This window comes from Poecilia reticulata, linkage group LG23 (assembly GCF_000633615.1).
Source record: "Poecilia reticulata strain Guanapo linkage group LG23, Guppy_female_1.0+MT, whole genome shotgun sequence".
NCBI classification, from domain to species: domain Eukaryota; kingdom Metazoa; phylum Chordata; class Actinopteri; order Cyprinodontiformes; family Poeciliidae; genus Poecilia; species Poecilia reticulata.
In genome coordinates, this window is record NC_024353.1 from 154,585 (window position 1) to 178,479 (window position 23,895).

At 41.4% G+C, this 23,895-nt stretch overlaps 4 protein-coding genes across 16 annotated transcripts in view; 2 read left to right on the forward strand and 2 right to left on the reverse strand.

The window, feature by feature from the left end:
• Window positions 1–2,872, forward strand: part of LOC103459086 (SLIT-ROBO Rho GTPase-activating protein 1-like) — a 28,569-nt gene extending 25,697 nt beyond the window's left edge. For 5 of the 6 annotated variants that reach the window (XM_017302811.1, XM_008400320.2, XM_017302809.1 and 2 more), the window contains one exon: window positions 97–2,872. In XM_017302811.1, the coding sequence (XP_017158300.1) occupies window positions 97–519 (423 nt within the window). In that variant the 3' untranslated portion in view covers window positions 520–2,872. The remainder of the gene's footprint in view (window positions 1–96) is intronic. The other variant, XR_001776210.1, reaches the window with a different exon arrangement.
• Window positions 2,873–3,532: 660 nt separating this feature from the next.
• Window positions 3,533–17,129, reverse strand: kics2 (KICSTOR subunit 2). 2 transcript variants are annotated; one of them, XM_008400318.1, is made up of 4 exons: window positions 17,041–17,129; window positions 6,808–7,070; window positions 5,564–5,867; window positions 3,533–4,518 (listed from the first exon to the last, which is right to left on the reverse strand). In XM_008400318.1, exons 1-4 carry the CDS (start codon window positions 17,043–17,045, stop codon window positions 3,699–3,701), a joined length of 1,392 nt encoding a protein of 463 aa, XP_008398540.1. In that variant the 5' UTR covers window positions 17,046–17,129; the 3' UTR covers window positions 3,533–3,698. The 2 variants fall into 2 exon arrangements, with proteins under 2 accessions (XP_008398540.1, XP_008398541.1); XM_008400319.2 differs by lacking the exon at window positions 17,041–17,129 and adding an exon at window positions 7,180–7,236.
• On the forward strand, window positions 9,731–19,265 carry tmem19 (transmembrane protein 19). 3 transcript variants are annotated; one of them, XM_008400317.2, is made up of 8 exons: window positions 9,731–9,749; window positions 14,299–14,446; window positions 15,173–15,286; window positions 17,068–17,205; window positions 17,698–17,774; window positions 17,844–18,021; window positions 18,635–18,844; window positions 18,918–19,265. In XM_008400317.2, the coding sequence occupies exons 2-8, from the start codon at window positions 14,317–14,319 to the stop codon at window positions 19,076–19,078; spliced, it is 1,008 nt and encodes a 335-aa protein (XP_008398539.1). In that variant the 5' UTR covers window positions 9,731–9,749; window positions 14,299–14,316; the 3' UTR covers window positions 19,079–19,265. The 3 variants fall into 3 exon arrangements, with proteins under 3 accessions (XP_008398539.1, XP_008398537.2, XP_008398538.1); XM_008400315.2 differs by lacking the exon at window positions 9,731–9,749 and adding an exon at window positions 12,027–12,047; XM_008400316.2 differs by lacking the exon at window positions 9,731–9,749 and adding an exon at window positions 13,324–13,536.
• A 1,922-nt stretch (window positions 19,266–21,187) lies between these two features.
• Window positions 21,188–23,895, reverse strand: part of rab3ip (RAB3A interacting protein (rabin3)) — a 14,316-nt gene continuing 11,608 nt past the window's right edge. For 3 of the 5 annotated variants that reach the window (XM_008400326.1, XM_017302666.1, XM_008400323.1), the window contains 5 exons: window positions 23,648–23,760; window positions 23,546–23,569; window positions 23,276–23,375; window positions 22,304–22,373; window positions 21,188–21,505 (listed from right to left, as the gene is read on the reverse strand). In XM_008400326.1, coding sequence (XP_008398548.1) covers window positions 21,423–21,505; window positions 22,304–22,373; window positions 23,276–23,375; window positions 23,546–23,569; window positions 23,648–23,760 — 390 coding nt within the window. In that variant the 3' untranslated portion in view covers window positions 21,188–21,422. The remainder of the gene's footprint in view (window positions 21,506–22,303; window positions 22,374–23,275; window positions 23,376–23,545; window positions 23,570–23,647; window positions 23,761–23,895) is intronic. The other 2 variants (XM_008400324.1, XM_008400325.1) reach the window with 2 other exon arrangements.

Genomic DNA, 23,895 nt, shown 5'->3' on the forward strand with positions numbered 1-23,895 from the left:
ATGTTTTGATTTTTTCACATTGAGTTCAATCTATTTTCCAGCTAAACTGACTAGTTTTGCAGCCGTTCGGTTAATCAGTGAACTTCCTGTTTGCAGGACATCGAGGAGACGGTGAGCGTCGCCCTGGGCGAGCTGCGGCAGCTGGAGCGGCAGGACCGCCGGCCGGCGCCCGACGTGGTTCTGGACACGCTGGAGCAGGTGAAGAACGGCCCGGTCGCCAGCTGCTCCTCCGAGTCGCCCAGCCCCCACAGCACGCCCAGTACGCCAGGGACGCCCGGCACCCCGGGGACGCCCGGCACCCCCAGCCCGCTCAGCCCCATGAGCCCCATCAGCCCGCTGCCCGGCCCGCCCAGGCCCGCCAACCCGTCCCCCGACGCCCTGGGCTCCTTCAAGCCTGTGGCGGCCGCCCGCATGGGCGCCCCGCTGCGGCCCCCCGCCCTGAGACCGAAACCCGCGGTGCCCCCCAAAAGCAGCACCCCGCCTCTGGCGCCCCCGCTGGACAAATCCTGCACCATGTGAGCCAAACCAGGCCGAATCAGGCCGACCCGGGCCAAAACTGGGCCAGAAGGAGATCAGGGTACCGCTAACGATTCTAATCAACACGAAGGTAGAAAGGGTAGGAAAGGCTTTTAATGTAGTAACAAATTATAATCTATGACATGACCTATGATATGATATGCCATGATATTTCTGTGTCGTCAGGTTGGTGTGTACTCTCTTGGTGTGTAGGAGTTTTCTTTCTCCATGTATCGAAGCATTAATCAAAGGTTAGCTAAAAGAACTGCTGGTGAGGCGGAAAGTCCCGTAAAACGTAGTTTCAGTGAAGTGAATGTCGTGTCCCCAAAGACACCTGATTGGCTGCTGCATCCGCCGCCCGATTGGTCGGCTAATGGAGGACTTGGACGGTTTCCGCTGCTACGCTCAGCCTGGCGCTCGGTGACAGAAAAAAAAACACAACTTTAATGAATGTGTTCAGCTTTTTAACGACTGTTCGGCCATCTTTACTGAATGTTCGGTGGCGGCCTTCTTGTGTTTGCAGGAGGCGGCGGCTCCTCCTCACTTTGTTCTCGTTTGTTTGAGCGAAGCACTGGCTGCGTTTCCGTTGCAAACTTTATCGATATTATACCCATATATAGATAAAACACAATTCAAGAACTTCACACAGAAATACGTTTGTTCATGTGATGAGTCCGGTTGTTGCTCACATGTGATCTGATGTTTCCTTCAGTTTTGTCAAATACATCTGAAACCCACATCTTCCTAGTGCAGCAACTTTTTTCAAACAACTGGAGTTTCTTTTAAAATTGCCGTGTTTCCATTGGCCAAATTTATATTCGTAATTCCAATTCGCAAAATTTTACAGACAATGAAACGCAGTTATTAAGACATTTCTATTACAAATGTGTGCAAAGCTTTGCCTATATTCTGATAATGTGGAGAGAAAAAACTAATTCATAATCATCCATTAAGTAAAAAAACAATTAAAATCACACGTAACTAAGTGGTGAGACGCCATCGTCGTCCTCCCACCTCCTGTCGTCTTCTTTGTCGTTTCCACCAGTAGTAACATCTTGCTGCTGATCACATGACTTGTGTGATGTCATGTGTTTCCATCGCCTTTTTACGAAATACGCTAATTTCAAAACAGCAGAAAAAACAAAGCATCCGAGCGAAAAAACAAGAGAAAAACATGTTTCTTCCAAACTGCCGTGTTTTATTTATCATCGTCATTCCAATTTGTGCAATTTTATGGACAATGTAAAAATGTAAACGCAGCTAGTGTCGGTGTGTGTGTGTGTGTCGCTGTGTGTTGGTGTGTGTGTGTTTGCCCGCCCTCGTCGTGCTCCCCTGTAAGTGCAGAATAGATAATTCATGCCTGCCTTCAGTGCCACAACACACGACTGCAAGTCGACAACCTGAGTGCAAAAAGCATGCCACCTCTTCTCTATGCGTGTGTGTGTGTGTGTGTGTGTGTGTGTGTGTGTGTGCGCGTGTGTGTGTGTGTTACACTAATGTCACTAGTTAACCTTAAATTCTCCAATAAGCTAACAGGGTGGGGCTCCGTGTGTGAAAATGCCCAAAATCTACACTTGAACAGCACAGTGAATGTGGAGTGTTAAACTGGACCGGGCTCTGTGTGTGTGTGTGTGTGTGTGTGTGTGTGTGTGTGTGTGTGTGTGTGTGTGTGTGTGTGTGAGTGTTGGTGAAAGTGCCTTTTTTTTAAACCCTCGTGTTTTTTGGGAGTTGTGAATCCACTCATTTAGAAGAGGATTGTTGCGCCACTGGAACAGAAGAATTTAAGACTTTTCACAGAATTCGGAGGGAAAATAAAATCTGTGTTTCGTCAGAAATCAAAAGTCACAGTTCTGAAATAGAGATTAAATTCTTGATTTTTGTCTTTTTCATATGAATATATTCTAACATATGAATTCTTAGATTAATGTCAGAATTCTCCGTTTTCAGAATTCAGAGATTAAAGTCATAATTTCTCTTGTTGCCAGCGGTCACGGTCCTCTTCCTTACACTCGCGCATGTCCTGACTGAAAGAGCAGCAGCACTCCAAATGAAATATTCATAAAGTGTTTAGTAGATTCCTGAATTAAGACTTTATCATTAACCCATTGTGACATTGCACTTTGATGTATAGGATTGTGTCCTTGGCATGTAGCATCATGACATGTTGGTGCATTTTACCAGAAGGGGGAGCTCTCTCTGAATGTGTTTGATAATAACAGAATCGGTTTCTGTCTGTCAGTGTTGCTGTATTTGAAAGTCGGAGCTCCGTGAAGCGGAGCTCATATAGCCAAACGGATTGTATCAATGTGTTGTATTTATATCATAAATCAACCTGAATAAATTAGCATTCAAGCCACAGACGCACCACCTCTTCCTGTCCTGCCTTCACTGAGAACCCAGAGATTAAAGCCGACAAAGAGTTAGAATTATGAGATTACGGTCACAGTTATTATTATTCTGAGGTTAAATTCATAATGCTTAACTCTGAGATCAATGTCAAAATTAACCAGTTAATTAAAAGTTATAATCATGAGATTAAGATTAATTCTTAGATTATGATCAGAATTAACCAATTACTAAAAGTCAGAATTCTAAAATTAAGGTCAGAATTAATTAAAAACATTTGGAGATTAAAGTCGTAATTCCAGAATTAGGTTAAAAAAGTAACAATTTTAAGTTTAATGTCATAATTCTGAGTTTAAGGTAAATTTAAAAAGTGATGGGTCAGAATTAATTAATTTAATTTCTGACCTTAATTCTTTAAGGTCAGAATCCTGAGATTAATGATAATTTTAAGACTGAGGTGAAAATTCAGAAAATGATTAATTTAAAATGTCATAATTGTGATTTCAAGGTCATATTTCCAGCTTTTTGTCCTCCTCTGGTTTCCTGGATCTTTGGATCGATGAAACAAAATGTCCAAATGTGAAACACGGTGCAGGAGAAATGATGATAAGTAAACACTAAATGCTAAAATGAATAAATTCATCTCATCTTAAAGAACCAGAGGAAAACATTTTGGACGGAAGAAGCTTCAGAAAACTTTATTTGGTTTGTAAAACTATAAAATTGGTTTGAAGTTTCACTGTTTTTAGTGACCAAGCAGTAAAACGGATCAGGAGCTGAAATGTTTTTGGTCAGAGAACCGTTTGGACCCGTTGTGAGATCAGACAGGAAGTGGTTCACCCCTTCGATCCCGGCTTCAGGATGCTGAACGGTTTGCAGTTCCGCAGCGACCCGGAGATCTCCTGCAGGAAGGAAGTGATGTGCTGGTCCTTCTCCGACTTCCTGCCGTCGAAGATGACCACCAGGGTGAAGTGCGGCTCGGGTCGGGTCAGGTAGTAGGTGCTCTGGACCTTGTCGTCGTAGAACTGCACCACCTTGTCGAGCGTGTTGAGCTCGGCGGCGCGGTCGCTCATCATCATGATGACGTTGGGCCAGTGGGTGAGCGGCCGCTCGCCGGACGGCAGCGACACCACCGCCGGGAACTGCTCCACCCCTTTGGGCGCCTCGCGGTACGAGTGCAGGTGGTGGTAGCCGTGGCCCTGGAAGCTCTCCGAGCCGCGGTTGTCGAACACCAGCGACACGTTGCTGGCGTCGTGCTTCCGGATGAAGGCGGAGATCTTACCGTAGAAGTCCGGCGCGGCGCGGGCCGTCAGCGCCCTCATGTCGCCCGGCGCCGTCTGCCGGCTCAGAGCCTCGTGGAAGTAGAAGCTGAACTTGGCGAGCAGCGTGGCGTGGAAGCGCTGCAGCCACACGTACAGGTGCGGCGGCTGCACGGCCTTCTGGGACTGGCCGCCGAACAGGTTCTTCCGGGTCTCCTTCTGGCGCTGGAAGAGCTGGGCCCAGGCCGTGAGCTTGGCGTGGGCGCCGTGGAGGCTGAGCAGCGCGGGCAGGAAGTGCCACTCGGACACCTGGGCCTGGCAGCGCAGCAGCTGGGTCACCACGTCCACCTCCGTCTGGAAGCCCTCCTCCACCCGGGCCAGGATCGGGTGGTGGAACCTGCAGCGCAGGGCGGTTCTGGTCGGGTTAACGGGCACAGGTCTGGTCCAGGTGCAACGACTTTATAACTAGAGCTAATGATTATTGTACTAACTGGTTTTTCTTACGATTAATCATCACAGTCTTAATTGATTAATCGTTTATTTTGATGACTGTTTATTCTAACAATTATTCATCACAAGCCTAATTAATCAATTATTCTGATGATTAATTTGTTAATCATCAGAATAATCGATTAATTAGTCTTGATTGATTAATTGATTATTTTGACAAATGAAAATTCCACAAAACTTGATTTTATTTTCAGACTAATCAATTAATCGTCTCTTGATTCTACTGACAATTAATTGATTAACCTGAAATTTTTTTTACATCCTGCAGATTTTTGATTTAACCACTTAAGATGATTTTTTGTACAATATTAGACATGAACACAGAAAAGCAAACAATTCCCAGCATTCTTTCAGGAAACATTTGATCATTTGTAGCAGAGGATGAATCTGCAGCTAAAAAAATACTTTTAACACGAACATATGAGAAGCTCAACCCTTCCTGCTCCATTACCATGTAGGGCTGATGTGTTGACTAGTTTTTTGATTAACCAATTAAAATGAGACAAAACCTATCATAAGGTGTTTTATCTTAAGTGCAAAAAGAAGTAATTTTTTGTACAATTTCGATGTAATTATTGATCTTAGTATGTTCTTATTTCACAAATTGGCTGTTTTAAAGTCTGTATTCTCCAGTTAACAAGTAATCGATTGTTTCAGTCCTAAAAAGAACTAGTTCACTTCAACATGGGGAAACGTTTTGTTTTGGATACTTTCCGCAGTGGGACACCATTTCGCTGACAGGAAACTCTTCCTGCTTTTTTCCCTCCACTGACCTCAATGTGTCACTTTCTCCTGGAGCTTCTGCTCCTCTAAATATAGCGGGAACATGCTTCATGATGCAGAGGTAGTTAATCATTTAAACCAACACAGCCCAACGCTGCTACACGAGTTTATCCTCAAGCTTCGTGCTGCGAACCGACTCAGATACTGACTTGTTGCTGTATTTGTGCAGCGCGGCCTCCAGTGCGGACACCAGCTCCTCTGAGTTCACGCTCTTCTGGGCGCCCAGCGAGTGCAGCTTCTCGTACAGGTCGGCCATCTCCATGCGGGCCTGGGTGAAGTGGCAGAGCTGCTCCGACAGGTGGGACAGGAGGTCCTCCAGAGAGGAGGAGGAGGATGAAGAGGAGGCGGAGGGCTGGCTGTGCCGCCCCATGGTCACCACCTTCCTGAGCTCGTTGTACAGCGACGTGTAGACGGTGCGGATGGAGTCTTTCCGGCTGAAGAACGACTGGCCGCCTGCACAGGAGAGACCAGAGAAAATTACTATTTTTTTTATTTCACCTTTATTAACCAGAAAAGTCCAACTGAGATCAAAAACCTCTTCTTTTTTTTCAAAGCTGTTGATTTGGACAGACTGTCGCATCTTAATGCAGCCACTACAGCGCCATCTGGAGGCGGCTTTCAGCAGCTTCAACTGTGTTAAAATAATATTCCACTAAATCTACAACTATAAACCCGCCTGTTATAGTTACTTATGAAGCATAATAAATGAAATATTGACAAACATTTTGATGTGTAACTACAACATCTGACAAAATGTAATGTTTACTGATGGTCTTTTATGTTGCGAAGCACTTTGAACTGCTGAAATGTGCTGCACAAATTAACTTGATTGATTAAACATCTCAGATCAAACAAACTTTAACATTAAGAAAAGTTAATTCATCTCAAACTCAATATACAGAGATGCACAAAAAAACTTTACTATTCTATAAATGCATTTTTTTATCAGAGTAAAAGTTATTCACATCATTTCTATTTTTTTTTAACCAGAAACATTTAAACTCTTTTTAAGTAACGTTGTACGGAATATGGTGGGTTGCCAGTTGGGCTTTTCGTTTCTCTCAAGATCTGGCAACACGGCTCAGCAAATCCAACTCTGGCTACATAAAATGAAGGTTTCTGAATGGCCTATTTAAAGTCTGGACCTTAAATAGACCGTTCATGCTATAAAACACTCTAATTTTAATTAAATTAAGATGCTTTGCAAAGAAAATTGGCACTAAATGTCTCCATAGTTCTATAAACCATCACGACAAACAGACTGATGGCCATGAAGTTTTGCCAGTCGGTGTGTCGTATTTTTAAATATTAGTTTTTTATTTATTCGGCCTTATTTGTGACTTTAATCATTTCTCGGCCATGTTTAAAGCGGATCTTCCAGGTGAGCGGTTACCTAGCTTCTGGCCCAGGAACGTCAGGTTGTGGTACACCTTCTCCGCGGCGGCCAGGTGAGCCAGCGCCGCCAGCAGGGAGCCCCAGATGGCCCCGGAGCTCCGGCTGCTGTCCTTCTCCTTCTCCACGTAGTCCTTGGCCCGGTCGAAGGAGAACATCCCGAGTTGAGCGAAGAAGCTCTCCAGGATGGCTCTCTCCCGCGGGACGGGCCGCAGCTCCTCCACCTCCGCCATGGCTCCGGGCTGCTCGGTGTTAGCCAACAGGCTGAGATTTACACAAGAAAAGACCGTAAATGTTCATATTAAACTAAAAAAATGCGGAAAATATGAGCTGGAAAGACGCATATGCTGTTTTAAGTGTTAGACTGGCTAACCGTTTATCGTTCCGGCGCCATTTTGGCTAAACCGGATGTAAACATTACGGAAAGCTAAGAGGGACAAACGAACTCCTGGGAAGAAAGCGATTGAATTTTGATGGTGCCTGATTAGAAACCTTTGACCCTCAGTGTTACCAGAGGTGAGTACAGTATCCAAAAATTGTTCTCAAGAGTAAAAAGTAGCCATCCAAGAAGCTGCTCAAGAGGGAAAAAAAAGTTTGAAAAGGCGACTCAAGTACTGAGTAACTGATCAAAACACAAATAATTCAATATTTAAAAATTACATCTAACCAACCAAAACATAAAATTACGTGGAAATGTTGGTATATTAAAAAGCAAAATGAAAATAATCTAAAAAGCAGAATTACAAAATTATGAAGTAATTACGAGTATTGCCACGTTAAGAAAACTAAAGTATATAATTATAATAATAAAGTCATAATATTCTGACTTTATTCTCAAGACAAGTAAAACTTTATTCTAGTAATGTTTTGACTTTATTCACGTACGGTAATTTTGATCGCTTCTTTTCTCTCAGTCAGATTCTTTCACACAGATATCTTCTGAGTACATAACTGCAAACTGAGATTTATTACCAAGTCTCCTGAAATATCTGCAAAAACAACCTCATGCCGCATGAATCTGCTTCAAAGGATTAAAGACCTCACTGTTCTGTCTGCTGCTCTGACTTTATGTTTGATACAAAATCATTTTTCTCTTCAGAGAATCCTGGTTTGTCCCACAGCAGTGGAGCCAAAGCAATTATGTTCCTTCATTTTGATTGATTCAAATAGTTTGAATCAGTTGTTTTTGCAAAGTGAAGCCCAGAACATTCTGTGTGGAGCTTCACTGCAGAGACTTTGTGTTCCTGTATACAGCAGTAAAAAAATAAAGAGTTTTAATATGAGCTGCTGTACATCAGTAACTTTAGATGTCGGTTATTTGTGAAATAGCCTGAAGCAAATGACAGTAAAGACAAAACAAAGATTTTACAAACCATCTTCCAGGTTTGTTCTGGGTCTCATCTGCTCTTGATTATCTTTAGATTTGGGCGCGATGTTTTGTTTCTGGAGGTTTGTAGCCTAATTCATGCTCTACTTAATCGTTTCTTGATTCTGTATGTTTGATTTGAATCTAAGGAGTGCAGTTTGTAAAACTACAGTCAAAAATTAATGATTTGAGTTATTTTGCCTATCAAAAGAAAAAATGGGGGCAAATTTTTTAGTCATATTTTCACTACTTCATTTATAAATGTCACCGTTTCAAACTAAATATTTAGATTGAAAACTAAATATTTATCTCCTAGCAAAATATTTTGTAAGAAAATTAAATAATTAGCCATCAAGCTAAATATTTAGCTTCAAATTAATTAGTTAGTTTGTTAATTAGTGTAGAGATAAATATTTAGCTTGTGAACTAAATATTTTGCTTTCTAATAAGTATTAGCTTAAACTAATACTCAGACCTAAATTATTTTGAAGCTAAATTCTTTAGCGTCTTAGGTAGCTAGTTAGCTAGCTAAGTAATTATTAAATTTGATAACTATATATTTAGTTTAGAGCTAAATATTTTGGAATAAATATTTAGCTAGCTCAAATATTTAGCTTGAATCTAAATAACATGCTGAAAGTATGACTGAAAAATTTACCCACAGGCTAAATAACCCAAATTATTGCTGTAATTTCTGACAGTGTAACTTTACAAAAGGATCATAAAGTGGTTTGATGTTAAATTGGGTCAAATTTTGTTTACAGTTATTCACAATTTGACGAGAGCAGGAATTTGTTTTCATTAAGGAGCAGGTTGGTTTGGATCGCTTCTTTTCTCTCATTCAATAATTAAAAAAAAAAAAATTGTATTTACATACATTTGTCTGGAATTATAATTACTGAAAGTACTTGTTACAGAACTTGGATTCTATTTAGAAACCAGATTAAAACCAAGTTGGGGGCTGCTCAGTGGTGCAGTTGGTAGAGCTGTTGCCTTGCAGCAAGAAGGTTCTGGGTTCAATTCCTGGTCTTTCTGCATGGAGTCTCCATGTTCTCCCTGTGCATGGTGGGCTTTCTCCAGGTACTCCGGTTTCCTCCCACAGTCCAAAAACATGACTGTCAGGTTGATTGGCCTCTCCAAATTGCCCCTAGGTGTGTGTGTGTACATGGTTGTCTCTGTGTGTCTCTGTGTTGCCCTGCGACAGACTGGCGACCTGTCCAGGTGACCCCGCCTCTCGCCCAGAACGTTAGCTGGAGAGGCACCAGCCCCTCCTGACCCACTGAGGGACAAGGGTGCAGGAAAATGGATGGATGGATTAAAACCAAGTTTTCCCTGGAAAGCGTGTCCTGTAATTAAAAATATAACCCACTTTTCTGCGAACTCTCAGGATTTCCCCAAACTGCTGCGTGTGAACATCATTTTAATAACGTGGTTAGTGTTTCTTTTATGAATCCAAAACATTCCCTGAATTTGGCTCCAGAGGGGGAGGATCTTCGCTCCATTTATAAACGGTCAGCTGCTTAAAAACGAATCTCAAACCACATTTCCTCTCTTCTCCATCAACGCTTCTTCGCCTGGTAGGTCAAATCCCTCTGCAGTCATGTGATTCAGCATCATCTCAGCTTAGCTTTTTAAAATATAACTGTCCTAAAGTGAAGCTTGCTACCAATTTAAAAAATAGCTCATTTCAAAGAGTAAAATGAACTCTGCTGTTATACCATTTCAGCTCTTTTCCAAACTAATTTGGCTGATTTGTTTCTATAATAGGTGTTTCTTCTTACTTTCCAACGCTGTCTTTAGTGTTCCTTTGTAATGTGATCACATCCAACCCTCCTGCTGAAATGCTAATCTTAATCCTCGTATCTTATTTTTTTGGTAAAATAATGTTTTTGGACATCCAGATGCAGAATTTCTAATTAGAAACTAATTTCTTTGTTGTGGAGACATTTAGCTAAAACCTATCTGTCTCTATAAGTTCAGTTTTTCTCTGATATTTAACAAAACAATCAGCCTGTCTGGTTAAAAGTTTTAATCTACTCACCAGGAGCATCAATATTATATTAATTTTGGACTTTATGTATTTGAATTGATATTTTTTTCAGGAGGAAATAATTACGCAAATACAAGAATTTTTAAAAACAACTACTAAGTGGAAAATTGTACCAACAAAATCACAACATCAATAATATTGAAACAGAACCCTGAATTGTGTTATGTTGAAGCTTTTGTATTTGTTGAACCATCTAGGCCACCGTACGAATCAAAATCCAGAACAAGGGAAAGTTCAAGAAGATCTTTCAGGATGGAGACGCATTTCTGCCAACTTCCTGAAAAGAGCCGAACTTCCCATCACTACTCAGGATCTTCCTGAGACATTAGTACTTTAATCTTGGAAATGTTCATCAGGTGACAGAAGGCCGACTTTGTAACCGTCTTTATGCGACTCTGAAGGTTCAGGTCAGAGTTTATCACTACACCCAGAACTGAAGCTGTGTGTTAACTTTGGACCTAAAAAGAGTTAATAACTCCAGATTCTGTTCAGCTGGAGAAAATTATGGGACATTTATTCTGTTTGGAGTCACAATGTAGGTATTAAATGGAAGGGAGCCCAGGCTGAACCTTGTGGGACCCCACTTATGACTCTTCTCCACTCCAATGATAAGTTTCTTATTGACCTAAAGAAATCGCTGCTCTTTGTGTCAGACCGAACGTATCAGGTAGTTTTCAAAGTCTGATTTTATGTCATTGACGTGAGACGTGTCATAATCTACATCAGAAGACGGTAGACGCGATAAACCCGACGTAAACAATGGCTGAAAATTATAATAACGAACTGATGAAAGCAGTTCGAGTCAGTGAACGCATCACAGAGTCAGTGAACGCATCACAGAGTCAGTGAACGCATCACATCCCAGTGCAACCAGTCTGGTCCAACCCCACATCCAAAAGGCCGTTTCTGTTAACTGGGCTTCCTTCATCTTGCTTTGATTTTGTGACAATCCTGTCGGCTTCCATTGCTGAAAAAACTTTTAAAAACCCTCATAGACATTAATAATGGCGGCGGCCATTATAAATGCCATAAATATAGCGCTGATGTTTAACATCTCTATTCTTCTTCTGCGCATTCGGGTCACTTTGGGGTCATAAACCGTTTACCCAGAAGTCTGACTGTGGTCAAGATTAACTAGAACCACGCAAAAATATATATATAATAATGGAACTGAACACCAAGACCTGCTGTGTGAGCCTATATGGAGCTCAATTGGGGCCGTAAAGTTTGTTCAAAAGAAAAATAATATTAATTGAAAAAATATTTTGAAAATGTCTGAATCTGAAAAAAATATTTTTTGTTTAGTTTCAATATTGTTTTCAGTTTCAAAGCTTTTTTTAAGTTAATAATCTTTAAATTCTGAAATCTTGTTTTCAATTTCCAAATCTTTTTTCATCACTTTCAAATTATTTATTTCCAGTTTCAGATGATTTTTCAGTAATAAAAATATTTTTTCAGTTGAAAATCATTTTTTTCACTTTCAATTTTCTTTTGAATAAACTTTATGTCCCCAATTTAGCTCCATAAACAGCTTCTGTGTGATCTGATCAACACACTCAGTTCCTTTACAGGTCTGTATGACCCACAGAACCCGATAATAAACTCAAAGCGTTGTGAAACGTCCAACCAGCTGTTGGAGCTCGTTTAAAGTCATCTGATTGGAGTAATTGTTTCCGCTGGGGATTTTTCTGGAGACAGAGCGCCGTTTGTGCTCTGCTGCTTTTCCTGCTGTTGGGATGCAATCTGTCACATGGGACCACAGCAGAGAGAGATCGTCACCAATGAAGCTTTGAACTACGTGCTGCTAGAAGCACAAGAGAAAATGGTGAGCTTACTATGTTCTACCTGTGCTTTCAGTAGCTTTCTATGATATTGCTCGGGTCACACTGAGATTTTGGACTTTTGCTGCTTTAAACTCTTTCAAAGTGTGGTTTTCCACCAAAATCTACAAAAAGGAACCGTAGCCTACATTTTTATTACCTTTAAAAGTGACATATTATTCTTTACGAACAAGTTAGAATAAGTCTATGTTCATTACATCTGACATTTTTTGCACAAAATCTCTCAATTCAGAATGAGATGTTTTAGGAGAAAATGGTTTCTGGATGGAAAGTTGACAACAAAACACTTGTCTTTTCCAGCAGCCATTGTACAGCACATGCAGTGGTAAAACCAACTGACCAAACGTGCTGGAACTCTCCTTGGATTGCTAGGTAACAGGGCAGTGCCTGCCGATTTGTGACTTTACATTCCATTGGCTTTTGAAACAGATAGTTTAATAGACACCCACATATTTTAGTTTATTGGTCCTTATGGGTTTAAAAAAGAGGGTTTGGTGCTGAAACTAACCAGTTTTGTAGGAATTTACAGTGTTAGATGAACGTAGCTGTGCACAAGGCACTCACTCAGACAACTAATTATGTCATTTAATAATTAATAAATACCATTCATTATTTTATATACATTTTTTATGTTAGGCTGCACAGTGGCGCAGTTGGTAGAGCTGYTGCCTTGCAGCAAGAAGGTTCTGGGTTCGATTCCCGGTCTTTCTGCATGGAGTYTSCAKGTTCTCCCTGTGCATGGTGGGTTTTCTCCAGGTACTCCGGTTTCCTCCCACAGTCCAAAAACATGACTGTCAGGTTAATTGGCCTCTCCAAATTGCCCCTAGGTGTGTGTGTGTGTGTGCATGGTTGTGTGTCTCTGTGTTGCCCTGCGACAGACTGGCGACCTGTCCAGGGTGACCCCGCCTCTCGCCCGGTACGCCAGCGGGAGAGGCACCAGCAACCCTCCCGACCCCACTGAGGGACAAGGGTGCAAGAAAATGGATGGATGGATGGACAATTTTTATGTTGCTAAAGGTAAACAGAAGCAATGTATGGTGATCTTAATGAGATTATAAACACTGGATTTTAGATCTTTGTTAAAATAAAACAGCAAAAAAAAAAAAAAAAAAAAAAAAAGCAGCAACAGTTTTATTTTATAAAAAATTACATCTATGGAACACATGAAGCTACAAATAGCTACACTAAAATTAAATACGAGCTGTAGTTATGGTTACTGTCGCTTTAAGAGACAAGCTGTTGGCGGAAATGAGTCCGGCACTCAGATTCATCCGCCGGCGTATTTCCCCTCTGGACAACGGTCATCGCGAAGCTTCAGACGGGGACCCGCTCGCTCTATTTCTTACCATTCAGCTAAAACTAGTTAATTTGTCTCCACGTTTTCAAAACAAATTTTGTATAAAAATAAACCAAACGGTTACATTTCGATGTTACATCGAGAGGGAGTGATTAGGATGGCTCCGATGGAAACCGGTGAGTCAAAACACGTCTTAAATTTCGCAATTTGTCCGTATTTAACCGTTTTATGCCACAAACTGGTCGACAAAATCAAATCAAGACAACAGAAGTATCGATGTTCAAAGAGGATGAAATCCTGTTCGCTCTGACAACCCGGCTAACTGAAGACGAACCTATTTTTTCTCGTCACCTCGAGGAGGAAAAAAATAGGTTTTTACCGAAGTAAAATGAATTCACCACCTAAAAAACAACCCAACACACTAAACTTTGTTTATTAAACCATAGTATAGAGTATTTGAATGAATTAAATGCTTGTAGATCCACCTGACGGTCCTTTTTAAATCATTTTTTAGTCACATCCTCTGTTTTCCCAGCGTTTCTTCATTAAATGACCCAGTTTGAGTTAATTATCTAATATTTCACTCTATAATATTTTAGTAAACAGAATAAATGCTGCACTCAAAAACGGCAAGATACCGAGAAGACGAGGCTGCATGGAAAGCCCAAATCATCATCCCTCCACTGCCGTGCCTCATAGCTGGTGTGGAGTTTGGTGTTTTTTTGGTGCTTAAAGAAATGGTTTCCAAACTTTGTCATCTTTAGGGGAAGATATTTATCATCTATTTTTGCATTTACACATGAACAAACAGCTGTTAAACAAAGAAAATGGCGATAAGAAGTAATATTTCTGCCATTGTTTGGCGCCCGCTGTAGCACGGCGCCCGTACGGTGGGAACAGGTCTGTGTTTACTATGTGAAAAAATCTGTTCTCTGCAGTTGCACCTCTCCGTCATCATGGACTCTGAGAACAACGTCCTGTCGAAGGAATACTTCAAGATGATGACGGATATGATCGTGCTGTGCGTCACGCTGGCGCTGTCGCTGTCCTTCTGGATCGTCTCGCTCACCATGAGCGCCGTGTCCGGTGAGCCGCCGCAGGGATCAGAACTAACCATGGAAAACCCAACCGTGAAAACCAGGCGCTCTTCCCAGAACCGATCTGAAGCTGTTTCAAAACCAGGTCATGGATATTCAACAGTCCACTGGGAAATATTAAAAATGTCTGATAGCTGGAGCAACGTGGATGTTTTTAAAGTATTAAAGTTTGGTATTTGATGTTGCTTTGTTAGGGCTGCAACTTACAATTATTTTAGTAATTATTCAGATGAATAACCAATTAATCAAAGGAATAATTTGACACATTCTGCAGATTTTTAATCCTATAAAGAATAAGAAGATAAGAAAAAACATTTGTCTAAAAAGCAGTAATGTAACCATTTCATTTTGGTAATGTGCCAGACATTTTTTTAACTTAAATGTAAATATTTTTCATTAAGTTTGGACTTAATTTCTGCTCCAGTAAATTGTTCTTTAACTCCAGTTAGCGATTAATTATGATTAGTCATTTCAGCCCTAGTTTATGTAAGTGCAAAATGCTGTTTTCATAGGTAAATTCTCACAGAATGTCATAAAAATGTGAGAAAGTGTAAATATTGCCACAGCATGATGCTGCCTCCACCGTGGAGGATATTTAAGGAGCTTGAATGGAAACATTTCAAAACTCGCCTGGAAAGTTCTTGAGTTTTATTGGGTAAAGTGTTGAACTCTGTTCTTTTCTACACTTATGGAGGCTTGTTTCCGTTTCCCAAAGGGAACCTGCAGCCGGTGTCGCCATGGCGATGGCTGTTCTCCATCTTGGTTCCCCTCACGCTGACGAGCCGGGCGCTGAAGAGACGCAGCCTGGACCGGTCCGGAGCGCTGGGCGGTGAGTTCAGTTTTATTCTGCAGACATTTTGACAGCTGCAGCTCAGGCAGATCAGGTTTTTAAATCTGATTTTAGTCTGCACTTTGACTAGGACACTTTAAATTGAAATCAGAACAAGTCAAATAAACTTTGTAGTTCTAATAAATTCCTGTTGGGCGTTTCATTCGAACACGAACAAAATGAGTGAATTCTGATCTGAAAACCTTGTTTTGGACGGTTCTAATGGAGATTTAAGCAGCTGACATCATGAGGTCACTGGACACATTCTCCATTTGATCCGGTACAGATTTCCTCCTTCCCATGAAAACCTGTCATGTCGTTTCATCCCATGATAAACTGCAGCAGAAACCTTTCAGGACACGAAACAACACGCGCTGTGTTCAGATCGCCTCCAACGAGCCGATAAACTGTGTTTGATAATTCTTAACTTTGGCTCAGAAGGTTCTGGTAAGATGCTGCTTACACCGTAGCCTCGCCGAACCCAAAAACGGCTGCAGCTGTACTCGTCTTGCGTTATTCTGCTTCCATAAAAAAACCCGCAGATTTAGATTAGACCGCAGCAGAACCCTGACCTTAAAAAGGTCAGAGGTCAGCCAACACTTGGACACAGAGGCTCGTTGTTCTCAGAGGTTCTGGTGATTCTGAGCGTGAAAATCAGGCGTTCTGCAGTCACAGCTCAGGTCGCCACGCTTCGGGAAAAGGATTTTAGTTTTCTTCTGGTGATTTTCTCCTTATATGGATTCATTAGAAACGTCGTTTTTATTCCGGGACAGTTATACAACTTTAAACTACATCAACTTTTAACGGAAACGGGTGAATCGGTTTGAGTTTTTCTTAACATTTGATGCTTAGGCTCAGTTTTAATCCTGAATCTGGTCCGTTTTTCTTGAAAATAAATAAAATATCTAGAATTTTTATCTGTCAACATGTTTTCTGATCAGACTGTTATTGGGTGATGGAAACTATGGGTGAAGGAGCCGAGTTGTGGCTTTAAGACTCCATAGCGACACCGTTCCGACTGTCGGGCACGGCGGTGGCAGCATGGTGGAGAAGCTCTGCTTTGGTTCCGTTTGCTCTTTTTCTGGATGTTAGTTCATATTTCTTTTTGCATGTCTGGAGAACCGTTTCCTCTGATTCTGCATTTTTTGGACAGTTGTGATGTGTAACCATGGCAACAGGTGTTTTGTTATTATTATTATTTTAAATCTGGGAGCAGCTGATTAGCATCTCAAAGCTCAAATAACAGCTGAGGGAGTTGAAAATGAAGTGAGTCATGGATCCAGAGAGAGGAAGATGAAGTTCATTCATCATAACGATCTGATCCCCTACTCCAGCATCCTTCCAACCAGATAGCAAAAGCAAAGGAGGTGGATCAGCAGCGCTGCTCATCCAGGACATGTTACAGAGGAATATTGCCTCTGCTGGCGGGATATTGAGTAGTGATGACACCGTCTTCAGTCAGAGGTCTCTTCTGTTACGTTGCAACACTGACTGCTACTGGAGATCCCGTTGCAAATGGTTTAAACGTGGCCACAGAGATCACAAACATCGAGAACGTACAGCGATTTGATTTTCAGTTAGAAAACGCAGTGGCAGTCCTCTTTCTTCACAGCATGATGCTGCCACCACTGTGCCTGACCTCGGCTCCTGTAAACGACCTGCCTGTGACGCGTCTGACCAGAAAACGGGTTTAAGAGAACCGCTGCACTGAAGGCAAATAAAAATAAATATACAGAAATAAATACACAGGTTACCTCATGCTTCACCTTTGACCTTTGTAGCTCTCCTGGTGGGCTTCGTGCTGACGATGGCCAACCTGAGCTTCTTCTCCGCCCTGCTGGCGTTCTTCTTCACCTCCAGCCGGCTGACCAGGTGGGGCGCCGAGAAGAAGAAGAAGATAGACGCCGAGTACAAAGAAGGTGAGACCATTTAACCACGCAGTTCTCCTGTGACATCATCACACTTCAGGGAGCTTCGTAACTGACGGCCATCTTGGTAGGCAGTTGATCTGACAACAATAAACAAGCTACAAGCTTAGAACTAGATCTCGCCTCATTCCTAACTTATAAATATATTACAGCTGTCTGAGTTCTCTGCCCTCCTCTGTGATTCCAATATCAGATATTTACTGTAGTACTTACTGAAGAACTGGCAAAATTAGCTTAGCTGATGTAGCTTTTACCTGCTAGCTAAGATAAACATGAGGCCTACATGTTTGTTACTGCATGTACTCCAACAGCAGCCATTTTGTTCATGTTTGTCTTCCATATTGGCCACATATTTTCTTTTGGTTGGTTTGAAGTCGTGGGTTCGCACGGCCATTGCCTACCAAGATGGCGCAGGTCACTTATGATCAGATTTATTATTTATTGTGAAATAAAAAGTTGTGAAGCTGAAGGTTCTGTTGCCAGGCGGCCAGAGGAACTGGGTCCAGGTGTTCTGTAATGGCGGCGTTCCCACAGAGCTGGCGCTGCTCTACATGATCGAGGTAAAAACACGAACCAGCCGCTCGCCGTCAGGCTCCGCCCCCTCGCTCACCGCCGCCGCTCTGCTGCAGGTTGGCCCCGGAGAGATTCCCATCGACTTCGGGAAGCAGTACTCGGCCTCCTGGATGTGCCTGTCGCTGCTGGGCGCGCTCGCCTGCAGCGCCGGCGACACCTGGGCGTCGGAGGTGGGGCCGGTCCTCAGCCAATCACAGCCCAGACTCATCACCACCTGGAAGGAAGTCCCAGCAGGTGAGACACCACTTCAGGTCCAGGGCCTAGTCAAAGTCCAGAGCTAGATCCCGGAGACGAATGAAGAACAAGTTAAGGTTTTCACTCAGCTGAATGCAAATGCAGGCCACACTTTTCAGATTGAATGTGTTAGAAGAACAAAGGCGTAAATCGGATTAATCGATTGCTGAAATAATCAACTAATTTCAAGAGATGCAAATAATTTCCTCCTCTGTTCTGCTCTGATCAGGTAATCCACTCTGGATTAGATTATAAATTACATGATTAATCTAAATACTTTACTAATCCAGTCTCTTGGAGAAACTCACTGAGCAGTAAATGAGCCAAAACTACAAACATGATCAACAATCGTTTCCTTTCTGAAAGTTTTATGATTTATACAAATATGGTCTGAATTTTCAGAGAATTTTCTAGAATCTCTTTTGAGATTTATTGCTCAGGGTTCTGTCAGCAAACAGCCTCCAAGTCTGAATTCTCCAATTAATCAATTTATTAAATTAGTTGATTATTTCAATAATCGATTAATTGTACTACTCGTGATTAACCGTTTCAGTTCTGTAGGTTTAAAAAGCGTCTCAAAAGCTTCCTGAATGTTTTTTACCGTTTCCTCCAGGAACCAACGGAGGCGTGACTCCGGTGGGACTGGCGGCCAGCTTCCTGGGCGGGGCCGCGGTGGGCGTGGCCTACTTTGCGACGCAGCTCCTGGCGGTGGGCGACCTGCAGCTGGCCGACCCGCAGTGGCCCGTGGTTCTGTACGGCGGCGTGGCGGGGCTGCTGGGCTCCATGCTGGACTCCCTGCTGGGCGCTCACATGCAGTACTCGGGTCAGTTAGCGCTCGCCGTCCGGTCGCCGGGTTAAAGCCACGTTCACCGACCCGCTGCCCTCTGCGCCCGCAGGCTTCGACTCCAGCATTGGGAAGGTGGTGAGCTACGAGTCGGCCACCACCAGGCGGATCTGCGGGAAGCCCATCATGGACAACAACGCCGTGAACCTGTTCTCCTCGGTGCTGGTGGCGCTCTTCCTGCCGGGCCTGGCCTGGGGCCTGTGGCCCCGGTAGGCCGAGGATACGGACTGTGTGTTTCTGATCATGAGGATTAGCATCATCGTTTGGTAAATTCATTCCTGCGTTGAAACGATTCAATCATTTACGTCACAAAACGAGCTAAAATCACTGAGTTTAATAAACTACTGATCATTCTTTGTAAATCTGCTCCGACTGATTAAATCTTTCACAGCTTTCCATATTTCACATCCAACAGTTCAGGAATGTAACGCTCAAAACTCCGACCTTTATCTGGTCAGTCAACGCAACATGAAGAAATTCCCATTTAAAACTTTTGCACAGAACTGCCATCATGTTGAGTGAAAGGTGCAGTGGCGCATAGTAACCACCAGGTGGCGCCTTTCCATACACTCGCTGCTCCTACGGTGATGCATTCAGGGGGTTTATGTAAAAGAAAGCGCCGAGGAGGCAACAGGCGTTTTCTGAACTGATGCCAACCTGAACCTCATGGAGGAATTCACGTTTTTAATTTCAGAGGCAAAAAAGATTCAGGTTTATTTTATTAAGATAAAATATATAATCGATCAAATTAGGTTTTTTAAACATCTTAATTTTAATTTCTGAATTGTTCCACATTTTAATTTTATTTCCATTTTTTAAAGTTACTTTTTTATTTTTTCAACATTTTTTATTTTTTACTTTATTAAACATTTAAATATTTTCTTTTTTACAGTATTTCTTTACATTAAAAAAAATCTACATTAAATATTTTGTTAACTATAAATACAAGGTTTCCATGAAGGTTGATAAGATATTTTTGTCTTAAAAACGGAGCGTAAAGAAAACCTGAGGATCAAACATTTAAACATTGGTCCAAGTGATGGAGTCATTTTTAATCAACTACTTTCTGCCACAGTTTGGCAAATAAATCGGCCAAATTCCAGCCTTCAGAGGAACCTGAGACTTTTATTTGATCATCTATTGATGTGAAATTGTTTCCAGTATCAGACGTCAGATGGTCAGACGTACCTGCAGATTCTCCATCAGGTGAGCCACAGCAGGAATCCGCTGCTAAACACCAAAACCTAACGGAGCAGGATGAAGATCCCAAACCACCAAGCGAAGCTCCAGCTGCTTCCTGTCGGACCAACAGATTCACGCAGAGCGCCGCCGTTCCAGAGGTATCACTGTTTTTATTTCAGAGCGTCTGAGAGAAAAGGCACTGAACCAAACCGGGAGAGAGAGACGGAGTCGCTTAAAACGAAACCAAACGTCACAGAACACCGCTGCAGGTAAACGGCAGGAGAAAACAACGGAGAGTTTCCCCCCAACCAGAAACGGCAAAAATAAACAACAACCGACCGATTATTGTGTTCAGGCTTCATCCGCACAAAAGAATCATTTTCCACCAACAAAACAGTGATTATCAATAAGAGCCACGTTACTGATCAACATGTCGATCATTCATGTCAGTTTGAGGGGAAACAGAAACACGTCTCCAGATTTTACGGCTAATTTTTGACAAAAATTCAATTTTGCAAAGATTTTCAGTAAAATTTGAATGTAAATTAAATATTTTATAACAATAAAACATTTAAGATAAAAATTAAATCAGTTCATGTTTACTGAGAGCTAATTGGGATGTTTTAATGGAAATAAATCATTTCTGGAATGAAGTTGATCTGAAAATGAAAATAAATAAATTCTGGGTAAAAAAATAGGGATTTTTTTAGATTTTGTTCATTTTAAAGGAAAAAGCTTCAGTTTACAGGAACGAGGATTTAACACCTGATTATAATTCGCAACATGCGAAATAAAAAAAACAAAAATACTCCTGAAATAAATTTTAATGAAAAGAAAAATTCCCGTTCAAGTTTTCTCATATTTCAGCTTTTCTCTCTCCAAAAACAAATTAAAGATAAATAAATGTCCTGGACAATCAAAAATGACTAAATTAGTTTTGTTTGGCGAAACATTTCAAAGTTAAATTTTTTTTTTTTTGAGGAAAATTTAGTGAAATTAAATTTTTTTTGCATTTTGATGCTTTTCTGTTCCACAAAAACGTGAAACTTTGATTTTATAAACTGCAAAGTTACAGAAACATTATGAAGTTTACAAATTGTTGTGTTTTTTCCTTGAGGCTTGTAGCTTATTACACAACAGTTCAAGTATTTTCTGATTTATTATAATTTAATTTAAATGCAAGGAGAAGCTTTTTTTTTAGTGTCACATAATGGAGGTCAGAAAACGACGCGAACAGAACCTAAAGAACGATCCGGATCGTTAGCGGCCTTTCAGTCCGCGCCGCCGCCGCGGCTCCCAGGAACAAAAACAGTCCTTCCTTCACACCGCAGGGGGGCGGGACTTGTTGGTCAGGCTGTGCTGTGATTGGATGGCTTCACAGCTGGTCCTTGTAGTATCCGAGCTTTGCGTAGGACATTTCCCTGCGGAGCTGCATCACCTCCCAGAACATCTGCTCTGCTGCAACAACAAGATTCGTTGTTAGGACACAGTTTGATGAAGAAGATTTGTTTAGAACCGCAAATCTTTTGAATTAAATCTACAGTAGAAAATGTGTTTTTAGGTTCAAACTTTCATTTTAGTTCCGTTTTTAGGTTTTAGATGTTATTTGTTGAAAATGCTATAAAAAAAATTGCCTAAAAGTTACAAATTTCAAGCTGTGAGCTCTTGAAATTTAATATTCTTGTTTAGTCGTCGTCTTGGTCTAAAAAGTTTCATTTCAATCCTGAAAAACAGAATTTCCAACCTAAAGAGAAAAAAATACCTGAAAAAAATATTCCTGGTTGTTTTGTTAGTGTAATTATTCCAACAAAAACAATTTGACAAACGGCTAAAATCTGCTTCTAGCGTCTTTATTTAAATAAATTAGTTGGTTCTTTATAACATCTGTTAATGTTTCATACAGTTTTTATCTTTAAAGATAATTCTGTTCTGAAAAGTTAAACTGATTTTACTCCAAACTTTTTAATGAACTCGGTGGACAAACAGAAAATTCTAGATTTAAATACAAATGCATTCCAACCGTCTGATCTCCAGTAGCAGTCAGTGTTGCAACGCTTCTGAAGGTGCCTCTGACTGAAGACTGATGGCGACATCAGCTGCTAGCTGCTCTGCTAATCAGCCTCCTTTGCTTTTGCTGCTCCTCTTTTTAATCTGATTCAGATTCTAATCAGCTGCTTCCAGAAAACAGCCCAGAGTTGCTACGTCACATAAAATCCACCGTCTGTTAATCTGGACGGGATTATTTAATCTTCTTACCGTCCTGCTGCTTGACCAAACCCTGGTGGATGTAGCGAATGTAGGTGAAGAAATTACACACCGCTGTGATCTGAGGAGGACAGATCAGAACAACAACTTAAACATTTAGTCCTCAGAGAACTAAATATTCAGATTAAACGCATCAACGTGGGGAAAGTGCGCCCCCTTTTGGAGGATTTATTATTCTCAGAACGTTTCCCTGATTCTGTCAGAGGCTTTTATTGTGAAACTTTAAAAACGTGCAAACAGTCATAATCTCAGTGATTTATTAGTTTATAATGAAAAAGATAATTCTGACAGTAAATTCACTTTTTTAACAAAATGACTGAAATAAAACAACTTTAATATGTTTCTGATTTATTGAGATTCATATGCAAAGATGGACAAGAAACAAAAATGTAACTTTATTGATTTCACTCAAAGTAATATTTTTTTATATTGATTTGACGTTTCAGTAATTACCTCAGGACACAGGAGATAAAATAAATGATTCTGATGGAGAAAGAAGTAAAATGTAAACACTGAAAATGTAGAAATGGAAAAATAATTTATCATTTTTCCACGAATCTCTAAAATATTAAAATCAAACTGTTCAGAGTTTGAATTTATTTATTCGGTATTTAATAAGAGACGAAACGTACAAAATTATTCTGCAAAAATTACAACTTTATTGTCATATTGAGACTTTATTCTGGTAATTTTACGACTATTTTTGTAATAATTTTTCTTTTAGCGTCGCTTTGATTCTCCAATGTAGAGAATCTAGTTTGTGTGGGGAAAAAAAATCAATTATTATTATTTAAAATGATAAAATCCACGTTACAATCAAAATGTGAAAAAAACAAGACAAAACTAGCGTATAATCCTGGAAGCAGCTCAGTTTCAGCAAAACTAATAAGAAGAATTTGATCAAATGTGGTGATTTTGTTGCAATGACAGTTTGGTCCTGCAGGGGGCAGCGTCTGTACTTACTCTGTATCTGCAGAAAGGAGAAACGTAGTAATAGTTGGACGAGTCTCCAAACTTGATTCTGTGCTTACAGGTTTTGGTCTGACCGCTCAGGGCGCACTTTCTATCGGAGACAAAAACATTTCGCTTCAGAAACAGAAGAAGAAGAGTCAATCTGCAGATTAACAGGAGAAGAAGAGGAGAGGTGGGCTCTGATCGCTGGAGGAGAGAGTTAGAGGAGCGTTTGGAGGAGCCAGGCGGGGAGATGGCAGCAGAGTGCTGAGTCAGACTTACGTGACGAGCGCCGCCCTTCGCCCGCTAGAGGAGGAATTAAGGGAAGATGAAGATGGAGTGAAAGTTTGATGGAGGAAGAAGAGGAAATGTGTGTTTTCTCACTTTGGGCCGCCGCATTCCACCGCCGACGCTTTGACCACAGGAAGCGGCTGGAAACCCACCGGCTCCACGCTCAGCGTGTTCTGCTCCACGGCGTCCAAGATGGCCGAACCCAGCTGGAGGAGAGAGAACAAACTGAAAACCAGGGACAGAAATTCAATTATTATTAAAGCAAACTCCTCACAGTTAGCTCGGTGCGTTAGCAGCGTGTAGCTCGGTGCGTTAGCAGCGTGTAGCTCGGTGCGTTAGCA